Raw genomic sequence first — 26,327 nt, forward strand, 5'->3', positions numbered from 1 at the left:
CAGAGAGAAGCCTTTCGTGCTTGTTGGGGGGTTTCTGTCTGATGCAGAGGGGCGAGGAAGAAGAGTTGGCTGGCTTTGGGGAGCAGATTTAGAGTCGCTTCTCATTGGAGGGGCTAGCTTTTTCCTGAGCTGCCAGACACTGCAGGCTCAACTGAGGCGCGGAGGTGCAATTCAGGCTGGTGAAACAGCGGGGGAAGCAGGACAGGCGGGGCTAGCGCGGCTCTGCAGCGGATCACAAGCACCCGCACACACACCACTCTCCCGCCGCCCCCGGCTCGCGCCTCGCTCCTTCCCACCCGGGCCGCAGAGACGCGGACCGGCAGTGGGGGGCCAGGGAGGGAAGAGGAAAAAGGCAGGCGCCGTGAAGCCGAGGAAAAGCTGGAGCGGCGCTGGTATTTCACCTGAGAGTCTGACCCGAATCCCGAAGCTCAGACCCCCTCCGGCAGCACCTTTGTCGCCAGCCAGGAGAGCGCGGCGGTGCCCAGGAGCCCTCGAGTCCCGCTCCCAAGTCTTCCCGTTGCCCGGTGCACCAGGATCCTCCCGCCGGGGGCCGCGCGGTGCCCCCAGGAAGGCGCAGAGCTTGGGGGACCGGCGTTGGCGCCCATCGTGGTGCGCCGGGAAAAGTGGAGGCGAGAAGAGCCTTGAGGGCAGAGTGCGAGGCCCGGCGGCCGCTGCCGCCCGCGGCGCCGCCTCCTGCCCTCTCCCCTCGGGTGAGTGCCGGGCGGTAGCGCACCGCCACGTCTCTGCCGGGCGCGGGGGCGGCCGGGGGGCCCGGGGGGCGCCCGTGGAAACTCCGCGGCCGGCGGACGGCAGGCGGACGCGTCTCTGGAGTCCGGAGAGGGGACTCTGAGCCGGGAGGACGTGGGTAGGGGCTGCTGCACCCGTGCCCGGGCAGACATGCCTTTGGGCGGGATTTGGGCCAAAAGATAGGAGGCGGGCGCGCCGGAGGGAGCCGGCAGCCGTCCCGGGGGGTGGGGGGGGGGGCGGGCGAGCTGGGAGCGGCGGGGTGGGGGGGAGGGTCTGGTCGGAGCAGGTAGTGCCGCTTGGGCAACCCGGCGAGTTGGCCGGTGGGGTGGAACTCGCTGGTCAACTCGTTCATTTGAAAGCAGTCAGTTTGGGAGTGCGGCAGGATAGTCAGGGGGGGCTGTGAGAAGCGAGAGGTGGCCCCCGGGATGCCGGTGGTGGGGGCAGAGAGGAGAAGCCTGGAAAAGCTTGGAGGCGAATTCGCTCTTGGGTTCGTGGTCCTCGCAGCCCTCCTGCCTTGAGTGTGGGAGAACACTTTTTTCGGTTTTAAGACTCAGCGTGGAGAGAAAGCCTCCGTCCCAGGGGAGGAGAGACGTCTGCGGGGGGCAGAGACCGCAGCCACCGCCGGGTGCGCCCCCCACCCCAGGCGCGCCGGCTTTGGTCCCCCCTTTCTCTCCCGCCCCCACCTCCTTATTGGTGCTGGTTTGCAGCGCTCGGCTCCTGCGCCTTCGCTTCGCGTTTGAATCTGGCTCGCCCCTCCGTATTATGTCTGCACTCCGAAGGAAATTTGGGGACGATTACCAGGTAGTGACCACCTCGTCCAGCGGCTCGGGCTTGCAGCCCCAGGGGCCGGGCCAGGGCCCGCAGCAGCAGCAGCTTGTGCCCAAGAAGAAGCGACAGCGGTTCGTGGACAAGAACGGCCGGTGCAATGTCCAACACGGCAACCTGGGCAGTGAGACGAGCCGCTACCTCTCGGACCTTTTCACCACCCTGGTGGACCTCAAGTGGCGCTGGAACCTCTTCATCTTCATCCTCACCTATACAGTGGCCTGGCTCTTCATGGCGTCCATGTGGTGGGTGATCGCCTACACTCGGGGCGACCTGAACAAAGCCCACGTCGGCAACTACACGCCCTGCGTGGCCAATGTCTATAACTTCCCTTCGGCCTTCCTCTTCTTCATCGAGACCGAGGCCACCATCGGCTATGGCTACCGCTACATCACCGACAAGTGCCCCGAGGGCATCATCCTCTTCCTCTTCCAGTCCATTCTCGGCTCCATCGTGGACGCCTTCCTCATCGGCTGCATGTTCATCAAGATGTCCCAGCCCAAGAAGCGCGCGGAGACCCTGATGTTTAGCGAGCACGCGGTGATCTCTATGAGGGACGGGAAACTCACGCTCATGTTCCGAGTGGGCAACCTGCGCAATAGCCACATGGTCTCCGCGCAGATCCGCTGTAAGCTGCTCAAAGTAAGTGCTGTCCGCCCCCTCCCCGCCTGGCGGCCGCCATTCCTCACGCTCGGGGGAATTAACCCACCTGAGGGCTACCCTCTGGCTCCTAGGCTGTCTGACGCTACAGGCAAACTTGCCTTTTCGGGGTGGAGGATGGGGCAAAGAGAGTGCAGTCGACAGTTCTGTTCTTTTCCCACCCATTCTCTTGCACTTGTTTGCTTTATTCTTGTTTATATTAATCGGACGTACTTGTATCGCTTCTGGACTAGTAACACTGACGGAGTGGTGCTGGCTCCTGGACCTCTGAGGTACAGGCGGACCCTGTTCTGCTTCCCACCCTGGCTCTTTTCCTATTCAGAGAGCTTTGGGTTTGTTGTCAGTACACCACTCCAGTAAACTTGAAGTATTAAAACTGAACAGGCTTTTAGACAAAAGGTGCTGAACTTGCCTCAATGTTCACCTAAGGCTTTATTTATTTATTTATAGTTCTTCCCTCTCCCTCCACCAACCCCGTCCCGCTCCCTAATAGTATCAGCAAGTGGATTATTGCTTCAGACCCAATAACTCTGTGGTCATCTTTTTAACAAGTACACAGATGGGAGAAGCAGTTTATCAAGTGGAAAAAGTAACACCTGGTTGTTGTCAATTTTTATTTTTCCTAAATATTATCCTAGAGAAGTATTCTGTGAAAGCTGAGTGCTTTTCCTGCAGTCTCTTTTATTCATTTTATTCTTAATTGCTTGTTTCTGTGAAGCCTTTGTCAATTACAGATTTCACCTGAAACTTCTTAGTGTGTATTAAAGAAGATTGCTTCCTACCAACAGCCCTTTAAATGCTAAGAGAAATCGCTTCTGGAGTGATTTTTAAAGCAAGGTCCATCTGGTCGTTAGAGGGCACCACTCCAAACAAGGAGGGAAGCCCCCTCTGCTCACTAACCCAATTAGAGTGTGGGAATGAGGGGTACAGGCCCAGTTCTCTCTGTGTTATTTATAGTTCATCTTTTTGAGGGATTCTCCCTAGTTTTCAAATGTTCATAAAGCAAAAAAGATGACCCGCAGTACAATCTCAACGATTTCTCTGAGATTCCATAGAAAGTCATAGCCCCATTCACAATTTAGTACTAATAAAATGAAAATCTAAAGTATTTAGGTTGACATTTTACCTTTGAGATTTCAATTCTACATCCCAGGTCTATATAGTTTTATACAGCTTCAGTTTACACGGCAGTTAAAGCAGTACCGTGTGCTTTTTAAAAGTTTGTCTCTTGGGTCATTTTTATCATTCATTTATAAGGTCTTGCCCTAATCAATTTTGACTATCTTGCTCAGTATAGTGTTAGAATTAAAGTAGCTCAGTTGTCCTGTCACTTCACATCATATGCACATTTCCTATGCTACAGACAGTAAATAAACAAATTGTGTGTAGCTTACTGGAAAAATTTTTAACCTAGTTCCAATGTATATGTTAATTAAGATAATTGTAAATAAGTAATTTGAGTGGATCATATTCTTTATAAAACTCCAGTGAGCTGCATGTAATTTTTAAAACATTTTAACTTAGTGTATCCTGCTATGGACCCCTGTTTGAACTGAGTTATTTGGATCAGGCTAGACATGCTGTAGACATGTTTGTTGTATGTGCCTGTTTCTATGTATAGAACAAGATACATAACCTCTTTTTTAGGTTAGGTGTACTGGGAACATTTTGTAAATATATAGCAAAAGTCTCTATTATGGAAGCCATGTTTGTGTGTCACTTTGAGATTCTTACTGAAGAATAGTTTACCATATTGATTGATCTACTAGAAATTAAAAATTAGACCTTAAAGGTCAGTTATTGCTATTCCCTAGTTTTTCAAAGATATAAATACATTTATTAAAACAAATATCTTTTTAAGGAAACATATTTGGATGTTTTTAGGTTGATCAGAAGTCAGAAATAAATAGAATTAATATGCATAGCATGTTTTGGTTATTGTTTTTGTTTTTTACAAAGTTATAGTGAATCTGAAGCCCCCCCGTCTCTAGTGGTTCAGGACGCTGATAGTGATTTTTCTTCATGAGACCATGTAGTGCATGTACTGTAAGAAGTGTCTTTATTAAAAAAATAGATTTCTAGTGTTGGCAAACTTGGAGCAAGGTGCTATATTAACACAAGGTGATTAAAAACATCTAATTAAAACAATATGTATACTATTAAAATTCTTTACTTTTGATATGTTGGGAAGACATCAGGGTTAAAAGTAAAAGTGATTGGCATGTGGCGTCAGTTTATATCTAAACAAAATTATGATGAAATTCTGTCCTGATTTTTTTGTGAAGGGAGAGGGTTGATGAGTGGCAACTCTTCATCCAGTCACTTACTTGTAGTAAGTAGTTTGCTTGAAGTTGATTTCTCCAGTAGCCATGGTGACTAAAATGAATTCTCAAGAGTTCTTGTCATTTCCTTAGACTTCATTAAAAAGGGGCCATGTTTTATTGGGAAAATGATAACATACAGCAAAATTAGAGGGAAGATATGCCTTTAGTAAATGACTCTTATTTTCTCTTAGGAACTGAGATGAAGTGACCCAAAGCAGCCAACTATATTTTTAAAGTGAAGCTATACCAAAAGCTTAAAGCAGTAACATTTTGATTTTAGTCTTATATATTCTTATTAAATATTATTACACATTTCAGTTTCTTCTCTTAACCCATGTTTGACATTTTAAATGTAAAATTTATATATCTTTAATACAAGGAAATACATAGACTTTTAAGGCAACAAAAGCTTAATATTTAACAATAGTATTATAGTCTGTATGAGTTCTTCCTATTACCTATTAATTTCATTTGTATTTTTTTCTATTACTGTATTCTTATTTGCTGAATAAAGCCTGTTGTAAATATTAATGTAAGAATTCTATTTGATGACTATAAAGCATGTTCTCTTCTTGCAAAGACAGTAAGAACATTCACGTGGCTTTCTAATCCTTGCCACTATGAGGTTTTTTATCTGTTTTTTGGGGTTCTCTTTCTTGATGGAAGTTTTTTATAATTTTTCTGCTTAATTATTAACTGTTGTTAACATACATGAAAGCAAATTTTATTTCAACTCTATTCCTATCTTCTGAGCTTGCAAGTACTGATTTTTATTTTGATGTTTAAATATAGATCTTCCAACTTTATGCTTGGAGTGATCAGTCCTTTTCTACTTAGGAAAAAATGAAAGTAGATTAAATAAAAATTTTAGGATATAACTGGAAATTATTCCTTAAAATGTATAATAATATTATAAATACAGCTATAGGAAGCTCTTTTAAGATGAATGGTCTTTCTCTTTTCCTCTTTTCATCCCCATATTGATGTTTTATTTGAATTTTCAGTTTATTTTAGCTATCTTTTTATTTTTTTTATTTATTTTTTTAGCTGTCTTTTTAAAAAAATCTAAAATGTAGGAACTAATGAATGGCACAGTTGTGTTAAGTTAGCATAACATCCAGTTTAAAATTTTAATAAAAATGCCTGAGTTAGGGAGTTGAGACTAATGGTTGGTACATTGGAGCTTGTAATTTAGTGTTGGGTCAAAAGGATTTGGAAATCTCACTCCTTCCCACAAATCTAACACTGATGGTTGACTGCCCTAGACTTCCATCTTGGTAGGGAAAGATTTCAACTTCTTGAGGCATCATGTAAGAGCTTGCACACTTACTGTCCGGAAGCCACTGTACTTACATGTATACATGTGTATATGTGTGTATATGTATAGATACTCAGTCAAACCTTGTTTACATACAATAAACATAAAATCAACTATTGTTAGATACATAATTTAAAATTAAGTGGTAAGGATATTTTTCTCATGGAAATATAATTTTATTTTTTCATATTTTTATTCATGGAAAATAGTCATCATCTTTCTTTCCTAGGATGCCAGCTATGTAACCTTTAAGCTCTCATTTAGTGAGAAGTAATGGTTCCCAGTTATCTTTTAATATATCACTTACATTATTTTTATGGTCATGTTTTCTATTCTCCATTTATATGGATACTCAAAATTGGATGTTATCTGGTTTCTTCATATGATTGTGATCCAGTGCAGATGCTATAAAAACAAAATTGAATCTGCAAAACTAATAAGCTCTTCATTCTCTTCATATGTCTTAATCTTTTAATCACAGTGATTCCTAGACCATATAATTCCTGATATTTTTCATATATTTATTAGTTTGTCTTCATTCTATAGCTTGCACTTAAATGTAATTATGATTTTGACTCTATATGACGCTATTTTATATGACTGACTCTTTTCCCCAGTTGATCTTGGCCAATTTGCACTTTAGTTTTAATCTTGAGATTATTAGTCATCTCTTTTAAATAAAATAATTCACAAATGAATATCTATTAAAAAGCCACTCTTTTCCTTAACATTATACATGTGACTAGTAAAAAGATTCAAGGAGTCTAAGACTGAGTACCCCAGAACTCTTGGGCTAGATCTTAATGTCAGTGAGGTTTTATTAGGTGGGTTTATTATGTCTTATTAAAAAAGTACAGTTCTTATTTAGCCTAGCTTTGCTTTCTCTGACAAGTACAATAATTCTGTAATAGGTATAGAACTTGGGTTCCTTTTAAAGACTATAATTATTCTTCTTCTTTTAAATAGTAGTAATATGTTGTTTTGTTTGTTTTTTATTTTTAATATGGTTCCTGCAAAGTACAGGGTGGCTTGTGCTTAGGGGACTACAGCATGAACAGAAATAAGGACATAAAGACCCACAAATACACAGCAGTAGGTAAGAACAAATGAGAAGCAGAGAAAAACACTTGATGGCTTTGAGGGTGTTTGGTGAGTAGGAGGAGAATGTGCAAGTAGGGTTACAAATCCCATCCACAGTTATTATTATAAATTCCATAAAAAGTCCCCAAGGAATTAAAAAGCTGTTCTTTCATTTGAATGGAATAAAAGCCTCACAAAAATTTATTACAAGATAAATTACATTCCATTCTATAAGTTACTTTCTTTTCATAAAAATGAACATATTTTTATGGGATAATTGGCTTAGCATTAAAAAGAATCTTTATTTTAGGCTTGATGTTGGTCATTTTTTCCACCTGAGAATTGATGGAATTTCAAACTTAAGGAGTAAAAAATGTACAATTGTAGTTTATCCAGATGAAATTCTAGGTCCATACTTTTCTCTGCCTGACTCTAATTTTGGTCTGATCCCAAAACCATTGCCAGAGCAGCTTTGAGTCACAAGACATTGTTGTTCTTTATCCTTGTACCTGCTTTTGACTCATTTCCTAATTTCAGATTCCACGTGGTACCCTGACCTCATTGCGTGTAATTTTCTAACTTCAGCATATATTCAACATATGAACATACACTCAACATAGACACACACATTGCCCATTTAAAGAGAAGTGAAATTTCAGATAGAATAGTGGAGAGATGGTAGGCAAGAAGAGCCACCCTCTCCATCTTCACCTACTTTGCTTTCTTTTCCTTTCTGAACCACTGGCGCTCATTGCCTTTTCCAATGGAGACGTGTGAAAGGTGGTAGGGGGGTAGATCAAGTCTTAGAATATGATAAAGGTGCACCTCACATGTCAGATGTTAGTGATTAAATGTTTTTTTCTTTTTTCCCCAGATTCCCCTTGCTCACCTCTGAGCTGGGAAAGGGCACAATAGTTATAATTATAACACAGTTATGGGTTAGAGAGATGGGAGAAAGAGAGCAAAGAGATTGATTGTGTTGGTGAAGTTTGTCCATGTTGAATGAATGTGGGCAACTGACCACAAATTTCCCAGAAGGAGAATGAACAAATGTGGATCTGGTTATGCCAAGGGCAGTTGTAACTGTATCCCAGAGCAGTGAGTGTGTGTGTAAGTGTCTGTGTCTTTGGATATGTACTCAGCAGTCTTTCACTATAGGTAATTTGTCTGTAAAGTACATGACCATGATAATCCCTTCCAAGCATCTGTGACTTTTGGTTCTTTTATCACCTATAGTCAGAATTTGTTATTGATTATCTTGCAGGCCTTTTTGGACTCTAAGGGAGTTCAAAGTCATTTGACATTAGCTACTTCTTTGAAATTAGTACTTGTGACTATAGAATGAGTCACAAGCCTTAAGTTCTAGACATAGATCCATGTGACTTCTAACTGAAGTGTATATAACAGAAATAGTATATTTCAATAATAATATTTTATTACAAAGAATAACTTGGAAATTATTGCCAAGATCTAAATTGTATAAAATCATTTCAAATATCTATGATATTCTACTTATAATTTATTTGGACAATAAATCTAAACAAACTTTATGCCTTAGATTTCCTTGATTTTTCTCTTAATTCCCAGAATTTTCTATATGCAACCAACCAGAAAAGCTTTAAAATTTCAAAGAGATATTTATTTCCTTTTGAAAAGTTATTCTATACAACTGAAAATAAAAATATGGAAGTCATTCTGAAGTCCTAGTGTTTTCAAATTATGTTCTAAATTTTAAAGAATTAACTAATTTTCCATGGGCTGTGTTTCATTCCACCTTTCCCCCACTTATTCATCCAATAGTTTCAAGACTCTAAGTGATTATTTCATCAAGTAAAGTCAACCTCAGAAATTTTAACAATTTACCACATTAATCTTAACCTTTAGCAGGTGTTTTGAATTAATTTTTTTTATTTTGACTGTATCTGTTTACATATTTTTATGTAAAAATGATCATGATTCTGTATTCCCTTTGGAATTAGGAGGTTTATACAGCTAAAAGATATGATGTAGACTAGGTACAAACTGCTCTACTAATGAAAGATTCTTCTTTTATCATAATTCTTAAGATACCATAATAAATTAAGGTTAAATAGGTTTTTCTCTAAATTTTTTCTATTATCAACATTTCTGAGTGAAATACAGTAATTGTTATATAAATAAGGTTACTAGAAATAGATGAAATATTATTGCTCCTGATTTATTACATACTCAAGGTACAATCATAGTTTTAAGTTTATAAAGGCACATACGTAACTCCTATTTTTTCTTTGTGTTTGTCATGTATGTGTATGTATTACAATTCCTTGAGGAAAAGTTCTCAAACTCCAGTTATACAAGTTGAGAAACTTAAAACTATCATAGGCTTTTCTCCCCCCTTGCTCCAGAAAATCTCTAGAATTGCACCAGAATTAGAAAATCCTAGATTAGAATTCCTTGTAAGCTTAGAATAGAATGTGCCTGCTTCTAAAGATATATTTGGTAGGCATATATCAGTTTCTGGAATATTGTATTTGTCTGAGCGTTGATAAGATAACCTTGCTTTTGCCAGGAGCTCTGACTTCAAACAATTCCAATTCTACAAGCACCTGCCAATCCTTTCCCAACCTTTAAATAGAAGAGCTTTCTTTTTAATTCACAGTGATTAATAGGCTTCTCAGTCTACTGCAGAGTCAGAGAAGCAAACAGAAATTAGTGAGGTAAGCATATTGGTAGTTGAAATAGCTCTTAACCAAACAAAATGGAAGAAGACTTGAAAGATAAAATTGTGGATATATGTAGTACCTCAGAGTCCTTTAAAGAAAGGTTTAGGGTTACCCACTGGGAAATAATTTTCAATGAATGTGCAGAGAATTTCACTTATCTAAAAAAGATGTAATTGTGAGAATCTTTTTTCAGTGAAATGAAGTATTACTTTCCCTATAGTATCACAAAATAAATGCAGTTGTTAGCTTTGTTTCTGCCAAGACTTAGGATATAAAGCATTTGGAGGAGGGTATAGGCATAATTTTGAGTATATGGAACACATTTTTAAAATCAGAAGATAACGTAGAGTCTGAATGGAATAGATTCATACATATTTAAGTGTAAATTACCTACATATGAATTAACTGCTTGGCTAAAAATAAGACATTTCTTGTTCTAGGTTGGCATTTTCCTGATAGCCAGTCTGTTTCTAGGCCACTTCTTTCTATGGGTTGTAGAATGAGCAGAGAATATGAAGCTAATAGCTTACTCTGAGAATGAGGCACATGTATAAATAACAAATATATGAGTGAGGGAGATGAATTTCAGTCTTGGTGTATTATATAAAAGTAGAAACATATCTGTTCTTTGGGGAAAATTATTTTAAAATGAATGGGAAAGTGAGTTTAAAATTATACTTGTGAATATTTTTATTTCATGCAGAAAAAGCAGAGCTTAGAATAGTTGGTAAAATGACCCAAATTCTGATATTAACTATAAATGTCAGAATACCACCTTGTGTTTATATAGCACCTGTTTCTTAGTAGGTGGGAGAACAGTGACCCAGGATTTTTGCTTTTATTTTTGCTTTGTATTTAGCTTTTATTTTGCTACATAATCAATATAGCTATACAACTGTATACTTGGAAAGATACTGGTCTCATCTGTATTTTACCAATTTGAGAATATATAGTGAAAGATAAGTGAGTTCTGCTGGCTTAGAAATGATTAGTTTTCTCCAACATTAATTGTTAGAGCTGCTGTTTTTATTTTTGCACCATCAGGTTTTTCTGTGTGTGTGTTTTTTTTTTCCTTGTCAGTAATCATTTTCTTCTTCTTTTTAAAAATTTAATCAACTACTCCTAGGGCAGAGAAGAAAAATAGTCTCTGTCTTTTCATTGGATGTTTTTCCTACTCAAAACTCCTGAGTGTCACTAATTACAAAGTAGCTTCATTAACTGACTAGCTTTGTTTTTAAGAATCTGCAATTGCTGCTACAACAATTTGTCACCAACTTTAAAGTCTTGGTTCTATTTTGCTATGGAGGGCAGGTTACTATATATATACCATAGTTCTCAGTGTTTTCAGGCTCATTTACAAAACCTCTGTCTTTTCTGGAACTCTGAGTAAAGACTCTGTGTTCAACCTACTGATTCACTGGACAGACCAGTGTTATGGAGTCTGTTTTGTTTATTAAATTAGCTTTGCAAAGAGTCTCTTAAAATATACTGGGTTTTTCCAAACCCCAGTTGACCAGCAGCAAGCCTCCCTCCACCCTGATTTTTCTGTATGTAACTGCTTAACCCAGCTTTTATTTTACCAGCATCATCATATAAACCTAAATACTTGCTTTTTGTGGTCCTTGTAAGTAAGATAAGGAATACAAATATGGAAAGACCAGATATGGAAAATGAATAGAAAAAGGAAATAAGTTTACTTTCATGACTTGCTAATTGTTTATAATCATGTGTATACTTTTTTTTCACCATGTAAGCAGTTTGTTGAATTAACCTTTTCAGTGATTTATATTGAATGCCACTGTCTTATAAAAATTTTAGTAAGCTACAAGTTTGTCTAATACAGATATTTTAAACTACATTTTGACTTAAATTCATTTGAGCATTAATTTTCACTATTTTTACAATTTGTTAAATAGGTAGAGAAATGAATAACTTTAATGCAGTTATTTAGTAGTAGTATGAAAACCACTAGTTAACAGCATCTGCCTTTATTTTTATTATGTGAGCTGTTGTGTATATAATGTTATTTAATATGATAACATCTTCACTATTCTATTCTAGTTTATATCTATTTATTACTTTACAAAGGTCCTAGAAAAATAAATTATTATGCTTGCTTTATAATAATGCAGTAAATCTGTTTTTAAATTATGATCAACCTTTCATCTTTAACTCCATAAGAATTGCCTACTTATATGCTTTGAGAGGAAGAAACATCTGGCATGCAGTGTGTTATTATTTAGTGATTTATGTCAAGCCGTAGCACATGTACAGTTAGTTCCACAGTTTGTGTTATCAGCCATTGTTGGACCAGGCGTTTCTCCAAAGCTCATGAGTTAGGGAATGGTAATTATAGTAAGTCGTGTATTATAAATAATGCATGTATGTTCCACATGAGTTATGTGGGATTTCGGCCCATTTGCTAGAACATAGCTGCATAATGATTTGTTTGGATTTTGTTGCAGATGATTGATAGTGCAGAATGTTGGCAATAATGTAAATTACTGTTGGGCTGCCTTGCAAATTTCAGTACAAGTGGTGATTTCTTCTCTTTTTCTGTGTGCTTGTCTAGTCTCGGCAGACACCTGAGGGTGAGTTCCTTCCCCTTGATCAACTTGAACTGGATGTAGGTTTTAGTACAGGGGCAGATCAACTTTTTCTTGTTTCCCCCCTCACGATTTGCCACGTGATCGATGCCAAAAGCCCCTTTTATGACCTATCTCAGCGAAGCATGCAAACTGAACAGTTCGAGATTGTCGTCATCCTAGAAGGCATTGTGGAAACAACTGGTGAGTAAAAACATAGCTATGCCATCGAATTTCTTTATTCCATGATAACTTTGTATTACATGCATAGTACCTCTCATAGGTTGGGCTAAATGTCTCAGCTCGCAATAATGAAAGTGATGATTTGTCTGTTATTTCTTTGTAACATTCAGTTGATACTGCTTTGAAAATGAAGATTTATTGTTGTGATGATTGCATGTATAATGTTAACTCAGAAATACTTACTGCAAGACAAAAAAGGGAACTGAGATGACTTCTAGAAATGATTATGATGTTCTAGTTTAATTGTGGAGTTGGATTTCCTATAATCATATTTTTTAAAAGGTTTAAGGTTAAAATAGATTCAGGGCAATTAGTGAGCAGCCTGAACTCAGCAGGCATATTCTTGCCTTAGGGATGGTGATTCGGGTGTCACTGATAGAGCTTTGATATGCTACTAAGTGCAACCTCAGTGGAAAATTCCCTGTGTGTACATGTGTATGTGTGGGTGTGTGTGTGTGCGTGTGCTAACGCAGCATTTTAATTTCAAAGTAGGTCAGTAGATTTCCCCAGCTGAACCTTGACCAAAAATTTTTTAAAAAGAAAATTTCTTCCTTTTCTGCTTTGCTATAGCTAGCTGTGTGCTGTATGTTATTCTTTAAGATGCAATGTTGGTAGTGCTGCGAATACTCACAATTTACTACTCTCTGGGGAGAACAAGGATGGCAAAAGAAAAATAACAGTAAATCAGAGTATATTATTTGGGACCTAAGCATTGCCAGTTGGTTCACAATCTGCTGGATGCTTGAGACTAACAAAGGAGTATCTACATAGTTATATCTATCTGTCTGTCTATCTTGAGTTTTATCCTTGCTACAAATAGTGAGAAAGCAGAAATATTTTCACTTTCCATTTTTTTCTGCCAATATCATTCTAGTCATCTTAAAGTGCTAGTTATGTGTAAACTATAGCATTGAAAGTTTTAATAATATTGGCAATAACATAGATGCATTCAAGCCTTATGTCAAGGTAGGTGTTACATAAGGAAAGAATCTCCCACCTTGACATAAAGCTTTGTCCAAGGAGCAGGGGGAGGCAAGCCATTGTAATATTATACATCTGCTACATAATTCATATTTGAAATGTGGGCAAGATACTCAATCTCTATAAACTTCTTTTTCTTCTCTCTAAAAGGAGAAAGACATAATAATCACCTTGAAGCTACTTGTTGTATTACTATTATTTTGTTAACATTAGTGCTTCACTTTAAAATTTAAGGTTTAGAGGACAATGAGTAAAGACTTAATTCATCAATCTTTATCTGGAATTTGATTTCTGTGGACAATTTTATGGTTTAAATTCTCTAGATTTTTAACTTAAAATTGAAATCATGCTATAGTATATTTTTTACAATATATTGATAATGATGAAACCAATATGTAAAAGCTTCTAGTTCAAGAAATCTTTAAATTTCAGTTTTATTTGCCTCGTTTATTGAAGTAATAATATATTGTTAGTGCTTAAACAGCAGATGGTTTTTATTGATTTGTTTTTATAGCATATGGTTCTACTTTTGACACAGCTGGTTATTGTTTATTAATTACTTATTATTCTAATCACTGCTACAGTGAAGTTTCTGTTTCACTTGACAGTCTCAGAAACCTTTCACTAGTTCTTTCTGTCTACCTATCTATCCATTCATCCATTTTTCCCTACTTATCTCTAGTTAGTGTATATCTCTTAAGAATGAGAAAATTCTTCTACAAAGTCACAATGTAATTAAAAAAATCAGAATATTAGACAATGATACAGTACTATTATTTAGCGCATAGGCTCCCTTCAGTTGTTCTACTATCAGTTGTTCTAGTAATTTCCATCATGACTATTTTTTCCTGGTTCAACATCAATTTAAGGATTATGCCCTTATTTGTTTACTTGTCTTCTCAGTCTCAGGATGGAATAGTTCCTCATTCTTACTTTGTGTTCTTGACCTTGATGTACTTGAATTATAAAGGCCAGGTATTTAGTAGAACATCTCTCAAGTTGGATTTGTCTGAGCCTTCCTTATTCATTAGTTCTTGCAAATTTTGACTTCTACATGGGCATCTTAAGGGAATACTGAAGCAGACTGTTTTTAAAATACTCATATGTGTTCTTGACTGAACTGATGTGTCTCCATCAGATTTCAGAGGATCATGGTTAGTAAATGATATTCTACATAAAGTAATTTGGAGTTTTGTAATGTTAAATTATTCATTAGGACTGTAGATTTCACTTTAACAATTTCTTCCTTCTCCTTTTTTAAAAATAATGAACTGGCAGAGAGTACTTTTCACAGAAAATGTGAAAACTTGACTGGAAACTGAATTTCTTATTTAGAGATTGCCTTTCATGGAGAAAAGAATAAAGTCTACCTCCTCTTAACCTCTTAACTTAAGCCTGTTTTCTAGATCCAGTATAGCAAGAAAAACAGCAAAACATTACTCATAATTTATACATGTTATTTCATGGAAAATTTATCTGACATTTTGTTTGTATATATGCCCTAACTAATTAAATCATGTACTGTTCAAACTCTGTAAAATCTGTCTATGTTCTCAGACCTTCCTGAGTCTGGTAAAAATATCATAAACGTTCTTATGTCCATATGATCATTTAAAATTATACTGAGATTTATTTAGATTCATTTTTCAGGATGTTTCCTCCTTTATCCTTTCATTCATAATACTTTCTCATAATAGTTATTTGCTTAGAATAAGGCAAATATGATCTTTGGGGATGTTTTGAACATCAGTAATACCATTTTAACTCCAGTGGTCTTTTTTTTTGTTTGTTTCACAGGCTTGTGACTAACTGCTTACTCAATGTAACTTTTCATGATACTTAACATTAAACCACTAAGATTTTTTAAAATCATTCATTCATTCACTAGATAAATATATGAATGCATGCTCTGTACTTGGAAAATATTTGAAATTCTGGCAATATAAAGCATGCTTCCCAGTCTTAGGTTGACACTCAGGAAAGGTCTCTCTGAGAAGGTGATACCAAAGTGGAGACTTGCCTGTCAAGAAGGACCTCTGGGCCTGTGTGGAGGAGAGCACAACAGAGGCTGAGAAGCGACTGGTACAAGGATCCTGAGTCGGGAACCAACCTGATCGATTCCAGGAACTAAAAGAAGGAGGTGGTGGTTAGGATGGAGTGAGCAGTGTGGAGTGTGGGGTGAGAAGTAAGAGAGGTGGGGAGCACCTCTACATGACAGACGATTATATTGCATTGTTACAGCAAGTGCTGGGGTGTGATTCAAAAGCAAAGCCTGCATTGAAATGCTAGAGTAGTAATTTAGTAATCTCAAACTCTACATAACTAACAAAACACATTTTTTCATAAATAAACTGGATTGCGTGCAGTTTACTTATAAACAAGTGACCCCAACGCCTAGGGAGTGTATTAAACTTTTGACAGCTTTTGTATTAATAGTACTAAACTCACAGCCTTTACCCTCCAGCACAGGCACAGCATTGCTCACTTGGCTGCAATCCTCTGATGAGGATCTCCTGATGTCATTTGGTTTTTGCCTGTTTCCTTCCTGTAGTCACAGTGGGAGTGGTGCTGGTGATGAGAGGAGGGTGGAAAATTAGAAGCTTTCTCATTTCTTTGAGAGTCTCAGCTTCCAGCTCAAGACTCACAAATAATTACTTTCCCCACCTCCTTGGAAATACTCCTCAGTGATCAAGTTCAGGGATGCTGCTTTGCTTGCTTCTAATGAGCTGGTCTTTCACTTCCATTAAGGAACAGAACATCCACCTCTTCATGAATAACCTCTGCTTCTTGGCTCACATAGCGAATTTCTAAACATAGGTTACCTCCAACTCTTGCTCTCTTTGCTGCTTCTCCCAGGAGGGAGAGCACTGCTAGCGGCAAACAGCATTGCAGATTTGGCTCATTAGAACTCGATGCTTTCAAACTTCAATCTGCTCTCCGCTGCTATTTGGCAGTCTTCTTAATTGTCTTTTCTGCACTCCCAGGCTCTGTCCCCATGGGATCTATTTTAGCCCTTTTCTCTCTTTCCATGCCCCCAGTCCCAGCTGTCCTATGCCTTCCTTAGCATACCAAGTCTTTCTACCTAGTCTATCAAAAAGAATGTGACACTTCAATTTTGATACATTTTTTTTTTAATTTATTTTTTTTTGGTCATACATTGATATGAATCAGCCATAGATTTACACGTATTCCCCATCCTGATCCCCCCTCCCACCTCCCTCTCCACCCGATTCCTCTGGGTCTTCCCATTGCACCAGGCCCGAGCACTTGTCTCATTGATACATTTCTTTTGCCCTCTTTGTCCATTTCTCATGGCTATCTTCTCTTTTTCTTTGCTAGTGTCTGTGAGTAAAATGTCTTTATTCTTCTTCAAAACCATCTCCTTTATCATTATATTTATTACCTGTGACTCAAGTGCCAATACTTAGCATACCTAATACTTAAAATAACTGACTCTCATTTCTCTCAAATGTATTCCAGTGTTTTCTTCATGAAAAATATAATCCAATTATTTATTCCTTTATACTCAAGGTACTTTCTGGAATTTAGAGACACCACATTCTCTCTCTCCTTCTTTTTTGTTTCTTCTAATTTTTATTTTCCAGTTGTTCCTTATAACCTGTATGACTGCCTCTCCCTGTAATTTTTTCCTGGATCGCTGCCCTTCCCTTCTTTCCTTTTGAATCAAACTACTTGATTTTTTTTTTAATGAATCTACAAAGTACTTTCAAGTCCATTATTTCTCTTATCTCCAGCTATGAGAAGGAAATGGCGACCCACTCCAGTATTCTTGCCTGGAGAATGCCATGGACGGAGGAGCCTGGGAAGCTACAGTTCATAGGGTCACAAGAGTTGGACACAACTTAGCGACTAAACTGCTACTATGAAGTCTCTCACTGGCCTTATATATGCCATCAATTTCCAGGACATTCTTCTACTCAGATGTCACTTTTTTGATTCAGAGTCAACTTGTCTAAATTAACAAGTAATCATCTTACCCTCAAATTAATCCTCATCTGGAAAGTTTGTCCCTTTTAATCATGGCTGTTTTATCCAAGATCTCTTCCTCTTTCTTCCTTTTTAAAAATTATCCAATTAAATCATTTCACAAATATCTATTGAGTACCTGTTACAGGCTAAACAGTATTCTAGACTCTAGGGACATGTTAGTTAACAAAACACAATTCCTGTTATAATCACATGTGGAAATCAGACAATAAAATGAAGTGCCTCATTTAGAATGTTAGAAAATAAATGCTATGGAAAAAAAATAAGAAAACAAGGCAAGAGGGATTAGAGTTGTAGGGAAGTCAGAGTAGGCTGCGATGAGAAGAAGACTTTTAAGCCCAAACACAGTACCTTGAGTAAAGTAAATCTCTTTTCTTTGAAAGGGATTCTGGATAGAGCTTCAGCAGTTGTTAGAGCTCCAAGAGAGCTGGTAACTGGCTTCTGCTCTCTCTTCGTTATGTTTCTTAATTCAACACTTCCTGTTTAAGTTCACTTCTAAATCACAGTAGTTGTCTCAGGAATGGATTTAGTATTTGTTTACATGGAGACTGTGCACTATTGAATGGTTGCTTGGTGAATTTGCTTCAACACTACTATCATAATAAACCTGTGCTCAAAAAGCCCTAATGACTGCCAATCAAGATGCATGTGTTCCTTCCTGAGAAAATTAGGCTGCTCTGCTTCCTGTAATGTCCATACACTGATGCTCCCTTTTGCTCCTATGTCTGCGATAATACCATTTTCATTACCTAGGACAGCATTTCTGTCTTCTCATACATGGTATGAGAACTGCCATATTTGTTTATAGTTCTCCCTGGACTCTATAGTCCATGTGCTTTCCTTTAATAAACTCATTTAAAATGCTGTTTTATTTTTTTTACTATGAAAGGGCTATTAAATGCATTCTCATTATAGAAAAAAATTTAAAAATACAAATATGCAAAATAAACACTTTACTCTTATTTTCAGCTACTGTACAGTTAATGTATGAGTCATTAACCTTTCAAGTGTCTGTATTAAGATATATTGTTATTAAACATGTGCTGTCTTATAACATTCTTTATTGTATAATATGTGTTTAACATCTCTCATGTCAAATTACGGTGAATGCAATGGCAACCCACTCCAGTACTCTTGCCTGGAAAATCCCATGGACGGAGGAGCCTGGTGGGCTGCAGTCCATGGGGTCGCGAAAAGTCATACACGACTGAGCGACTTCACTTTCATTTTTCACTTGCATGCATTGGAGAAGGAAATGGCAACCCACTCCAGTGTTCTTACTTGGAGAATCCCAGGGACGGCGGAGCCTGGTGGGCTGCCGTCTATGGGGTCGCACAGAATCGGACAGCGCCAGCAGCAGCAGCATGTCAAATTAGGGTTCTACACCTTTCATCTTAATGACTTTATTGTATGCCAATTGTGTGTATTTGAATTTTCATTATCTATCTCCTAGTCTGGAATTTTTAGTCATTTCCTTTTTATTGAGATAAATACCCTTATAGGCCATAGTTTTAATTTACTACTAACTTTACTATTTTATATTAATTCTTAGAGAAGAAATTCCTGGGTAAAGGAACATATATATATATTTGTTCTTAACATCTATTTCAGGGTTTCTGTATAAAAAGTTGATACCAATTTACATCTGGTATAAAGGTTCCCATTTCTTCATACCCTTGCCAATAATGGATTTTATATCAGCTTTATTTTTGCCAATTTGACATCATTTTATTCTAATTGATAACTAGCAAGGTTGAAATTATGGTATTTATTCGACTATGAATTTTATTCCATGAATTCTCAGACACTGTTGCTCATTTTGCTTGCAATTTATTGTATGCATAAATTGCCTATATAATTAGAACATTATTTTGAAAAACTCTATCCCTAGTAGTCTGTATACTATTATCAAAATAGTTTCTTTATTATGTATACATGTATATATTTTTCACATTCATCTCCCACATGCTTTATTAATATCTCAAGATAAACTGTAAACTGCCAAGATTGACTAAGGACTTTGTTTTGAGGCTATATTTTTTATATCACATATTGTATATCATAGATTGCAGAAAGTAGTAGATACCAGTAAACACTTCTAATCTGTTTATTGTTATTTTTAACTGATTTTAATAGAGTTGCTCTCTGTTTATAAGCTTGCTTTCTGAATCACACATTATTTTCTTATAGGAAATTAATCAACAAATCCTCGTTGATTATTCATGTTATGGTAGGTGTACGTTCGTGCCTACTCTTTGTGACCCCATGGACTGTAGTCCAGCAGGCTCCTACGTCCTTGGAGTTCTCCAGGCAAGAACGCTGGAGCGGGTTGCCATTTCCTTCCGCAGGGGATTTACCTGACCCCGAGATCAAACCTGCATCTCCTGTACCTCCTGCATTGGCAGGCAGATTCTTTACCACTGAGCCACCTGGGGCTCCCCTATCGTAGGTGTAAGATATTACAGAGGTAATAAAGGAGGAAGCCCACAGTCCAAAGGGAGAAAGAAGTTGAATGAAATTGACTATTAGCAATATGTGCTCAAACAGATGTATGTCATGCTATAGTATAGGCCAAGAGTAATGGTTCCTGATGGATTCCTTCTTAAGCAGTCTGAGAAAGCCCCATAGAGGACACAGCATGGGTTGAGACAGTAAGGTGAAGGAGAAGATCATAAGGAGGGTGAGGAGAGCTGGACATTCCAGCCCAAGGAACAGCAAATGAGAATTCATTTTGTTAGAATCAAATCGTTTTATGTGGTCCAGATACAGGACAGGTGGAGGGGGATTGCCTGGAGATGAGCCTATCCCTGAGGCATGATTTGAACCTAATTCTACAAGCAGTAAAGCCCTCCAAGGATTTGAAGCAGGAGAATGCCACAGTCCTATTTGCGGGATCGAAAGCTCTCTCTGGCTGCAGGTGGAGGATGGATTGAGTGGGGCTGAGGCCGGAGGCAGACCAGTCATTAGCTGTTACAATAGGCCAGACCAGAGATAATTGGTTCGTGTGTGATTGTCTGACTCAGACAACTATATAACTGTTGAAAGTAATGAAAAAGGCCTCTGGTTCCAAAGTTGTTACTTATGATTAAACAGGAATGGGAAAAATCAGCTCTGGGATCTTTCCCACTGAAGTTCCTCTGGCTATTTAGAAGAAGCTGAGACAGAGAAACAATAAGATAAATTGAGAAAAATAAATCAAACAGCATGAACAAGCCACTGACTTCTCCTCACTAGTGAAAAACAGTTGGAAATTTTCTAATGAAAAAAATCACAGAGCAGAAGCTCAACTTGTGAATAATTGAGATGTGCCTACAATTTTCCTCTGTGAATGAGTCTATAATATTTAGCTTTATTGGTGGTAATTAATAGTTACACTTTAATGATCCTTTCAAAGATAGTGTTCAACAAACCCCTAGTGTTACTGCAAATGATGTAGCTCCCTCTTCACTATTGGAAATTTTATTCATCCTTCCTCATTGAAAGTACTGAATCATTAGCCTGTGAGCTCCTTGTCCCTTTTGTAGTCAGGACCTAAATCAGGGATGTCTTGTTTATTCTTTGGTTTCCCTGTTCCTGCCCAGGTTGCAGTTGCTCTTAAGGTAAGTGGTATTTCAGAAGACTTACCTTGCCACATAAGACCCATGAATGTGTACATTTTGGAAATCTCAAAGTACCCTCCTCCAAGTAACTTCTTAGGATTATATATTTGTTTGAAATTTATTGTTTCTTAATTGTGATTTTTTTCTCTTTTAGAGATAGCTTTTGAATAATTTGTTGAGTCGAAATAGAACTCAGGTTTTTGAAAACCATGGATTCTTTTTTAAATATAAGGGAATTTTTATGAATAATTCCTAAATAAAATCTTGGTTTATTATTTTCTTTTGATAGGCTATTATAGACATTTTCCCAGGGACTGTTTATTAACGCCTAAACAGTGAGGCATGAAGTAGGATGACTATCTCCACTAATCTGAAACTGAAAGTTTTTCTGGGGCATGTAGCTTTCAGTGCTATAGGAGCTCTGAGCAAACTGGGATGGTCACCGAGCTTCACAGTCAGGAATGTTAGTTAAGCCCTCCTAGAGGCCTGCTTCAATATAGAAGTGGAAGTTTGCTTCATTGGTAGTGGAATAGGTCTTCTCAAACTCATTATTGGAGTTACTCCACTGTTTTCCATATTCTGCCTTTGTCAATGCTGAATCCTCAAAAATACCTAAAAAGAGTATTTTCATGTTGTTTTCTCTGTTATTTTCCTATCTTGTATAGAATATTTAATTAATACAGCCCTCAGTGTTTTAGAATGAAGTTTATCGTTTGTTGTGCAGGAGGGTGGTATGGGTAAGTTACTGAGGCTAAAGTGAGTTGGGCAGGGTTGACACTATATTTGTCACAATTTGCCTATGGGGGATATGATAAAGTAGTAGTGTGTGTATGCTCAGTTGTGTCTGCCTCTTAGTGACCCCATGGACTGTAGCCCATCAGGCTCCTCTGTCCACAAGATTTTTCCAGGCAAGAATACCAGAGTGGGTTGCCAGTTCCTACTCCAGGGGATCTTCTGGACCTAGAGATCAAACCTGCATCTCTTGTGTCTCCTGCATTGGCAGGCAGATTCTTTACCACTGGGCCACCTGGGAAGCCAGCACAATAAAAGAAGTCTGCAAACCTTATAGATAATGTAGCTAATTGTTAAAATGTAAGCATGGGGGATTGTAATTGGGAAAAACAGTTTTGGTGAGGATGTGGCTTAGTCCAGTGACAAGGAACAAGATTTATACCTTAACTAGGTAATTTTCAGAGATTTTCAAGGTAAAGTCCTAGGACTAACTGCATTGGAGTTCCATGGGATACTTTTTAAAATACTGACTTTGGGGCCCTCACTTAGTCTTAGAGTGTTCAAATATCTGGTATTTGTGAACCAAGAAATTTGCATTTGTAATAGGCACTCATGTGATTCTTATTAAGAACATTAAAGTTTGAGAACTCCTCAATCCAGCAACTAGTAAAGCCACAAATATTTAGTGAATTAATTACTCAACTGAAATACTAAGGACTAATGAAAGAGAACATAGCTCTTTAAATTTTTGAAGTCTTCATAGATGAAGCTTTGTGTCGACTCAGACTGTGCTGATCAATGTAGCCAAATGCAAATGAATGTGGGTGGAAAACAGTGAAAATCAGGAGTATGAATTAAAATGCATTGCTATTCATCATCATAACGAAGAACAAGATGTGATAGCTATTGTGGAACATTGTGTGAAGATATAATGTAAATGCCAAACAGCAGTTTTAGTGCCACTCACTGCTGGAGAGTATTCCGTTCACTGAAATCACTACATATGGGCTTGACCAGAACACTGCATGCAAGTATTTAATGCATGCAGTATTTACCATTTCATAAGAGGAATTATGCCTGTGAATGGCATCAGCCCCCAGTCCCCACCTTATTTCTGAGTCTTATTTTTCTTTATTCTTCTGTGGCACTGCTCCCTCAGGTCGGTTCATTGTTGGGCTGATCCCAACATTTGGCGCCCAAACAGGGACCTGAGCTTTTGAGGCTTCTTTGACAGTGCCAGAAGATGCAGGGAATTCCGGCTGAGAGACTGGAGAACAGAGAAAGTACCTGATGATGGACAACACCATTGGATACCAGGAAGGCATGTCAAAGAAAGGAAAGAAGAGGACATAATTTGACATCGATCCTCCTGGAGAGTCGCCTGGGAGGGGGATAAGAAGACTGACGATCAGCAACCACCCAGAACAGGCTCCAAGGACCAACAAAGCCAAACCATCCACTTGGGGTCAGTTGAAGAAATTGACCATTGAAGGGGAAAAATTGGTCAAAGAACAGGGACAGCTTTGACCTCGGCTACCTTGTTCTTGGCTATGTTACCCGTGATAACTACCACGGTAGGTGCCAATCATACTTATTGGGCATATGTACCTGGTCCTCCCCTATTACGACCAATTACATGGGAGGATTCTTCTGTTCCAGTTTTCATAAATGACTCTTCCTGGTTACCCAGACCTTTGGACCCGAGCCTTCCTTTAAAACCAGAAGAGGGCCGACAACTTTCAAATGTTAGTGTTAATTATACTGTGGGAACAGGTCTTACACCTATATGTATGGGAGACTCATTGTCTTAAGAGAGGATTACAAAGTTGGTTATCTATAAAGAACCTCAAGTGAACAAAACTTATTTTTTCTTATTAGAATTATTTGCCTTTAATATCACAGAAGAAAATACTACTATGTTTCCGCCTCATCTACCTAACTGTATTATTTCTATAAAATCTGGAATAGAATATTGGGTACAATGGAAATTATGTAAAGCTAATCTGGGCTTCCCTGGTGGCTCAGAGGGGTAAAGTGTCTGCCTCTAATGTGGGAGACCTGGGATCGATCCCTGGGTCGGGAAGATCCCCTGGAGAAGGAAATGTCAACCCACTCCAGTACTCTTGCCTGGAAAATCCCATGAACAGAGAAGCCTGGTAGGTTACAGTCCATGGGGGTAAAGAGTCAGACATGACTGAGTGACTTCACTTTTACTTTCAAGAAGAATTATCATTATGTTTACTGCAAAGTTCAATAGGACTTTTTTTTCCCCCCGTAATTTTACATTAAGATTAACCGTGGCTGTTGATCTTTAAACTAAAGATTTGGGGGCTTTGTTTTCTGGGATAAGTTTTGTGGATATTGCAGAGATTAAAGAGAAATAAAGTTATAATAGGAAATGGATAATGAGCGAGTAAATTTGAGATTCAGATGGATGGAGTTTGTCTTGACAAATAAGGATTCTAGACCCAATTTGGATTGCTTCATTTTGATTAGCTATTTCTTTGTCCTAGGCTCTGTTTGGAAGAGCTGAGATCATTAACCCATTCAGCTCGTAGTGGAGAGCTCAGAACTGCAGTTCAAGTGGGAAATCATGGCTGCCGTTGTTACTGTTGCAGTTGAAAATGAATGTTGAATAAAATAAAAATATATGAAGTTATTTTATAAGCTGTGCATTTTATTATTCATTAATGATGATAACAGGGTGCCATTACAAAACCGAGAAGCTATCATCCTGGGGCAGGAGAAAAAGGAGGATGATTCCTTCTTTGTTGTCCAAAGATGACTTACCCTTGGAGCCTAAACTTCATTTTGTTGATTATGAGTGGTGTGTATTTTCTGAATGTCTTGCACCAAAAATAACTCGCGAGCATGAGAGTAGCTCTTTTACAATCATTCCTGCTGCATAGTTCAGAGAGTGATGTCTGGCTGATCTGATCTTAAAGGCTTTTGAAAAAAGTGCATCTTTGTCTTCCAAATTACTATCAAGCAACCTTTTTGTACACCTCTAAATAATTTTTATTTTAATTTAGACCTTTTATTTTGTTTGATTTTGTTTTTACTTTAGATTTATTGTCATTTAAGTTGGAAACTTAATGACATTAGTTTTCAGGGCCCTTTTTAGGCACATGTAATATTAACTCTGTAGCTTATCTCAACATTTAGATACAGACAAAATCTGAGTCCGTGAGAGGAAATCTTTCTCCCAAATGTACGATATGAAGCGGTAACTTTGGGAAGGGAAGAGCTCATGGTGCTTTGATAATTAGGGAAGGTTTGGACCTTCGGAACAGAATGTACATATATAAGCTCCAAGCACTGTTTTTATTACTTTTTCAGTGCTAAGGGTTTACTTTCTGACTCATGCTCCTGATTCAGCAGTTCCCCAGAAATGGCTCCGATCCTTCCGTATTTGGCAGCACTGCTTAGAGAATGTAGAGAGAAAATGATGTAGCCTCTTTGTGTGTATTTATTCAGATTAGCATTATCGGTTCCAAAAATGTTTTAACATGTGTTATCTGTTTCTTTCTAGTTTTGCTTTGCTCTACATTTCTCCCAGTGGCTTTTTTTCAAATATGCTTCATTACCTTCATTTTAATTTGTATACATTAAATGCAAAGGTTTGTTAGGCTTATATGGCTTATTTTCTTCATTTAGTTAAGATTTTAACATTTTATAGCCTTTAAATTATAGAATGGTAGTGACTCACCATAATCCCTTATGAAAAAGTTTAGAAGTCTTGAGTTTTTAAGGCCCATTTGCCAAAATTGAGGACAGACTTTGCTCTTAAACTTTTGTCTCTCTTATACAATGCATTAATGGTTTGTTGTTTTTTGTTCAGTTATTTATTAGTGTTTACATTCAGTCTAACAAACTGAATTTTGCTTATATTTTTAAATATGTCTAAAACATTAATAAAGAAGGGAAATAACCTTTATAGAGTGCCCTTCTATATTCCAGGTTCTCCTAGACCAGTTGTGTGGATATCAGGTAAAATATTGTACCTTAGTTGAACTGGTCATTTAATCATATCTGCCCAATATCATGTGTTCCTTGGCTTGGATATGCTTGGTTAAGTCTAATATGCTATTTCAGCTTTGAAGAAGTGTGTTTCTTTCTTTTCTTTACACTAGAAGCCATAATATTACCAAAACCAGAGAAAGTTGAGAGGAAGGAAAAAAAGGGCACATTTATTATTTTTAAAACCTAATAGAATTGAAATGATAATATTATAAAGATAAAGTGCACCTTAGTGATATTTTAGTTCAAATGGAAATGGAAACTCTCATTCGATGAGGTGAAATAACTTGCCTGTCTTTTGAGAACCAGTTGGTGGAAGAGTCTGGAATATATCTTTGCACTTTGAGTCTTTTTTTTTTTAAACAAATACATTAAATCAGCTGTTTATTTTTTTTTTCCATTTATTTTTATTAGTTGGAGGCTAATTACTTTACAATATTATAGTGGTTTTTGCCATACATTGACATGAATCAGCCATGGATTTACATGTGTTCCCCATCCTG

At 37.9% G+C, this 26,327-nt stretch overlaps 1 protein-coding gene across 13 annotated transcripts in view; it reads left to right on the top strand.

Moving 5' to 3' along the window:
* The first annotated feature begins 588 nt into the window (after positions 1-588).
* The window catches only part of KCNJ3 (potassium inwardly rectifying channel subfamily J member 3), a 193,608-nt gene continuing 167,869 nt past the window's right edge, over positions 589-26,327 (top strand). For 2 of the 13 annotated variants that reach the window (XR_006273142.1, XM_043487816.1), the window contains exons 1-3: positions 719-2,214; positions 12,229-12,247; positions 12,360-12,445. Coding sequence is in view for 10 of the 13 variants with exons in the window: in XM_043487816.1 (XP_043343751.1) it covers positions 1,510-2,214; positions 12,229-12,247; positions 12,360-12,424 (789 nt within the window). In the remaining 3 variants the exon portion in view is untranslated. The other 11 variants (XR_006273140.1, XM_043487817.1, XM_043487818.1 and 8 more) reach the window with 11 other exon arrangements.

This window comes from Cervus canadensis, chromosome 15, assembly GCF_019320065.1.
Source record: "Cervus canadensis isolate Bull #8, Minnesota chromosome 15, ASM1932006v1, whole genome shotgun sequence".
Lineage (NCBI taxonomy): Eukaryota > Metazoa > Chordata > Mammalia > Artiodactyla > Cervidae > Cervus > Cervus canadensis.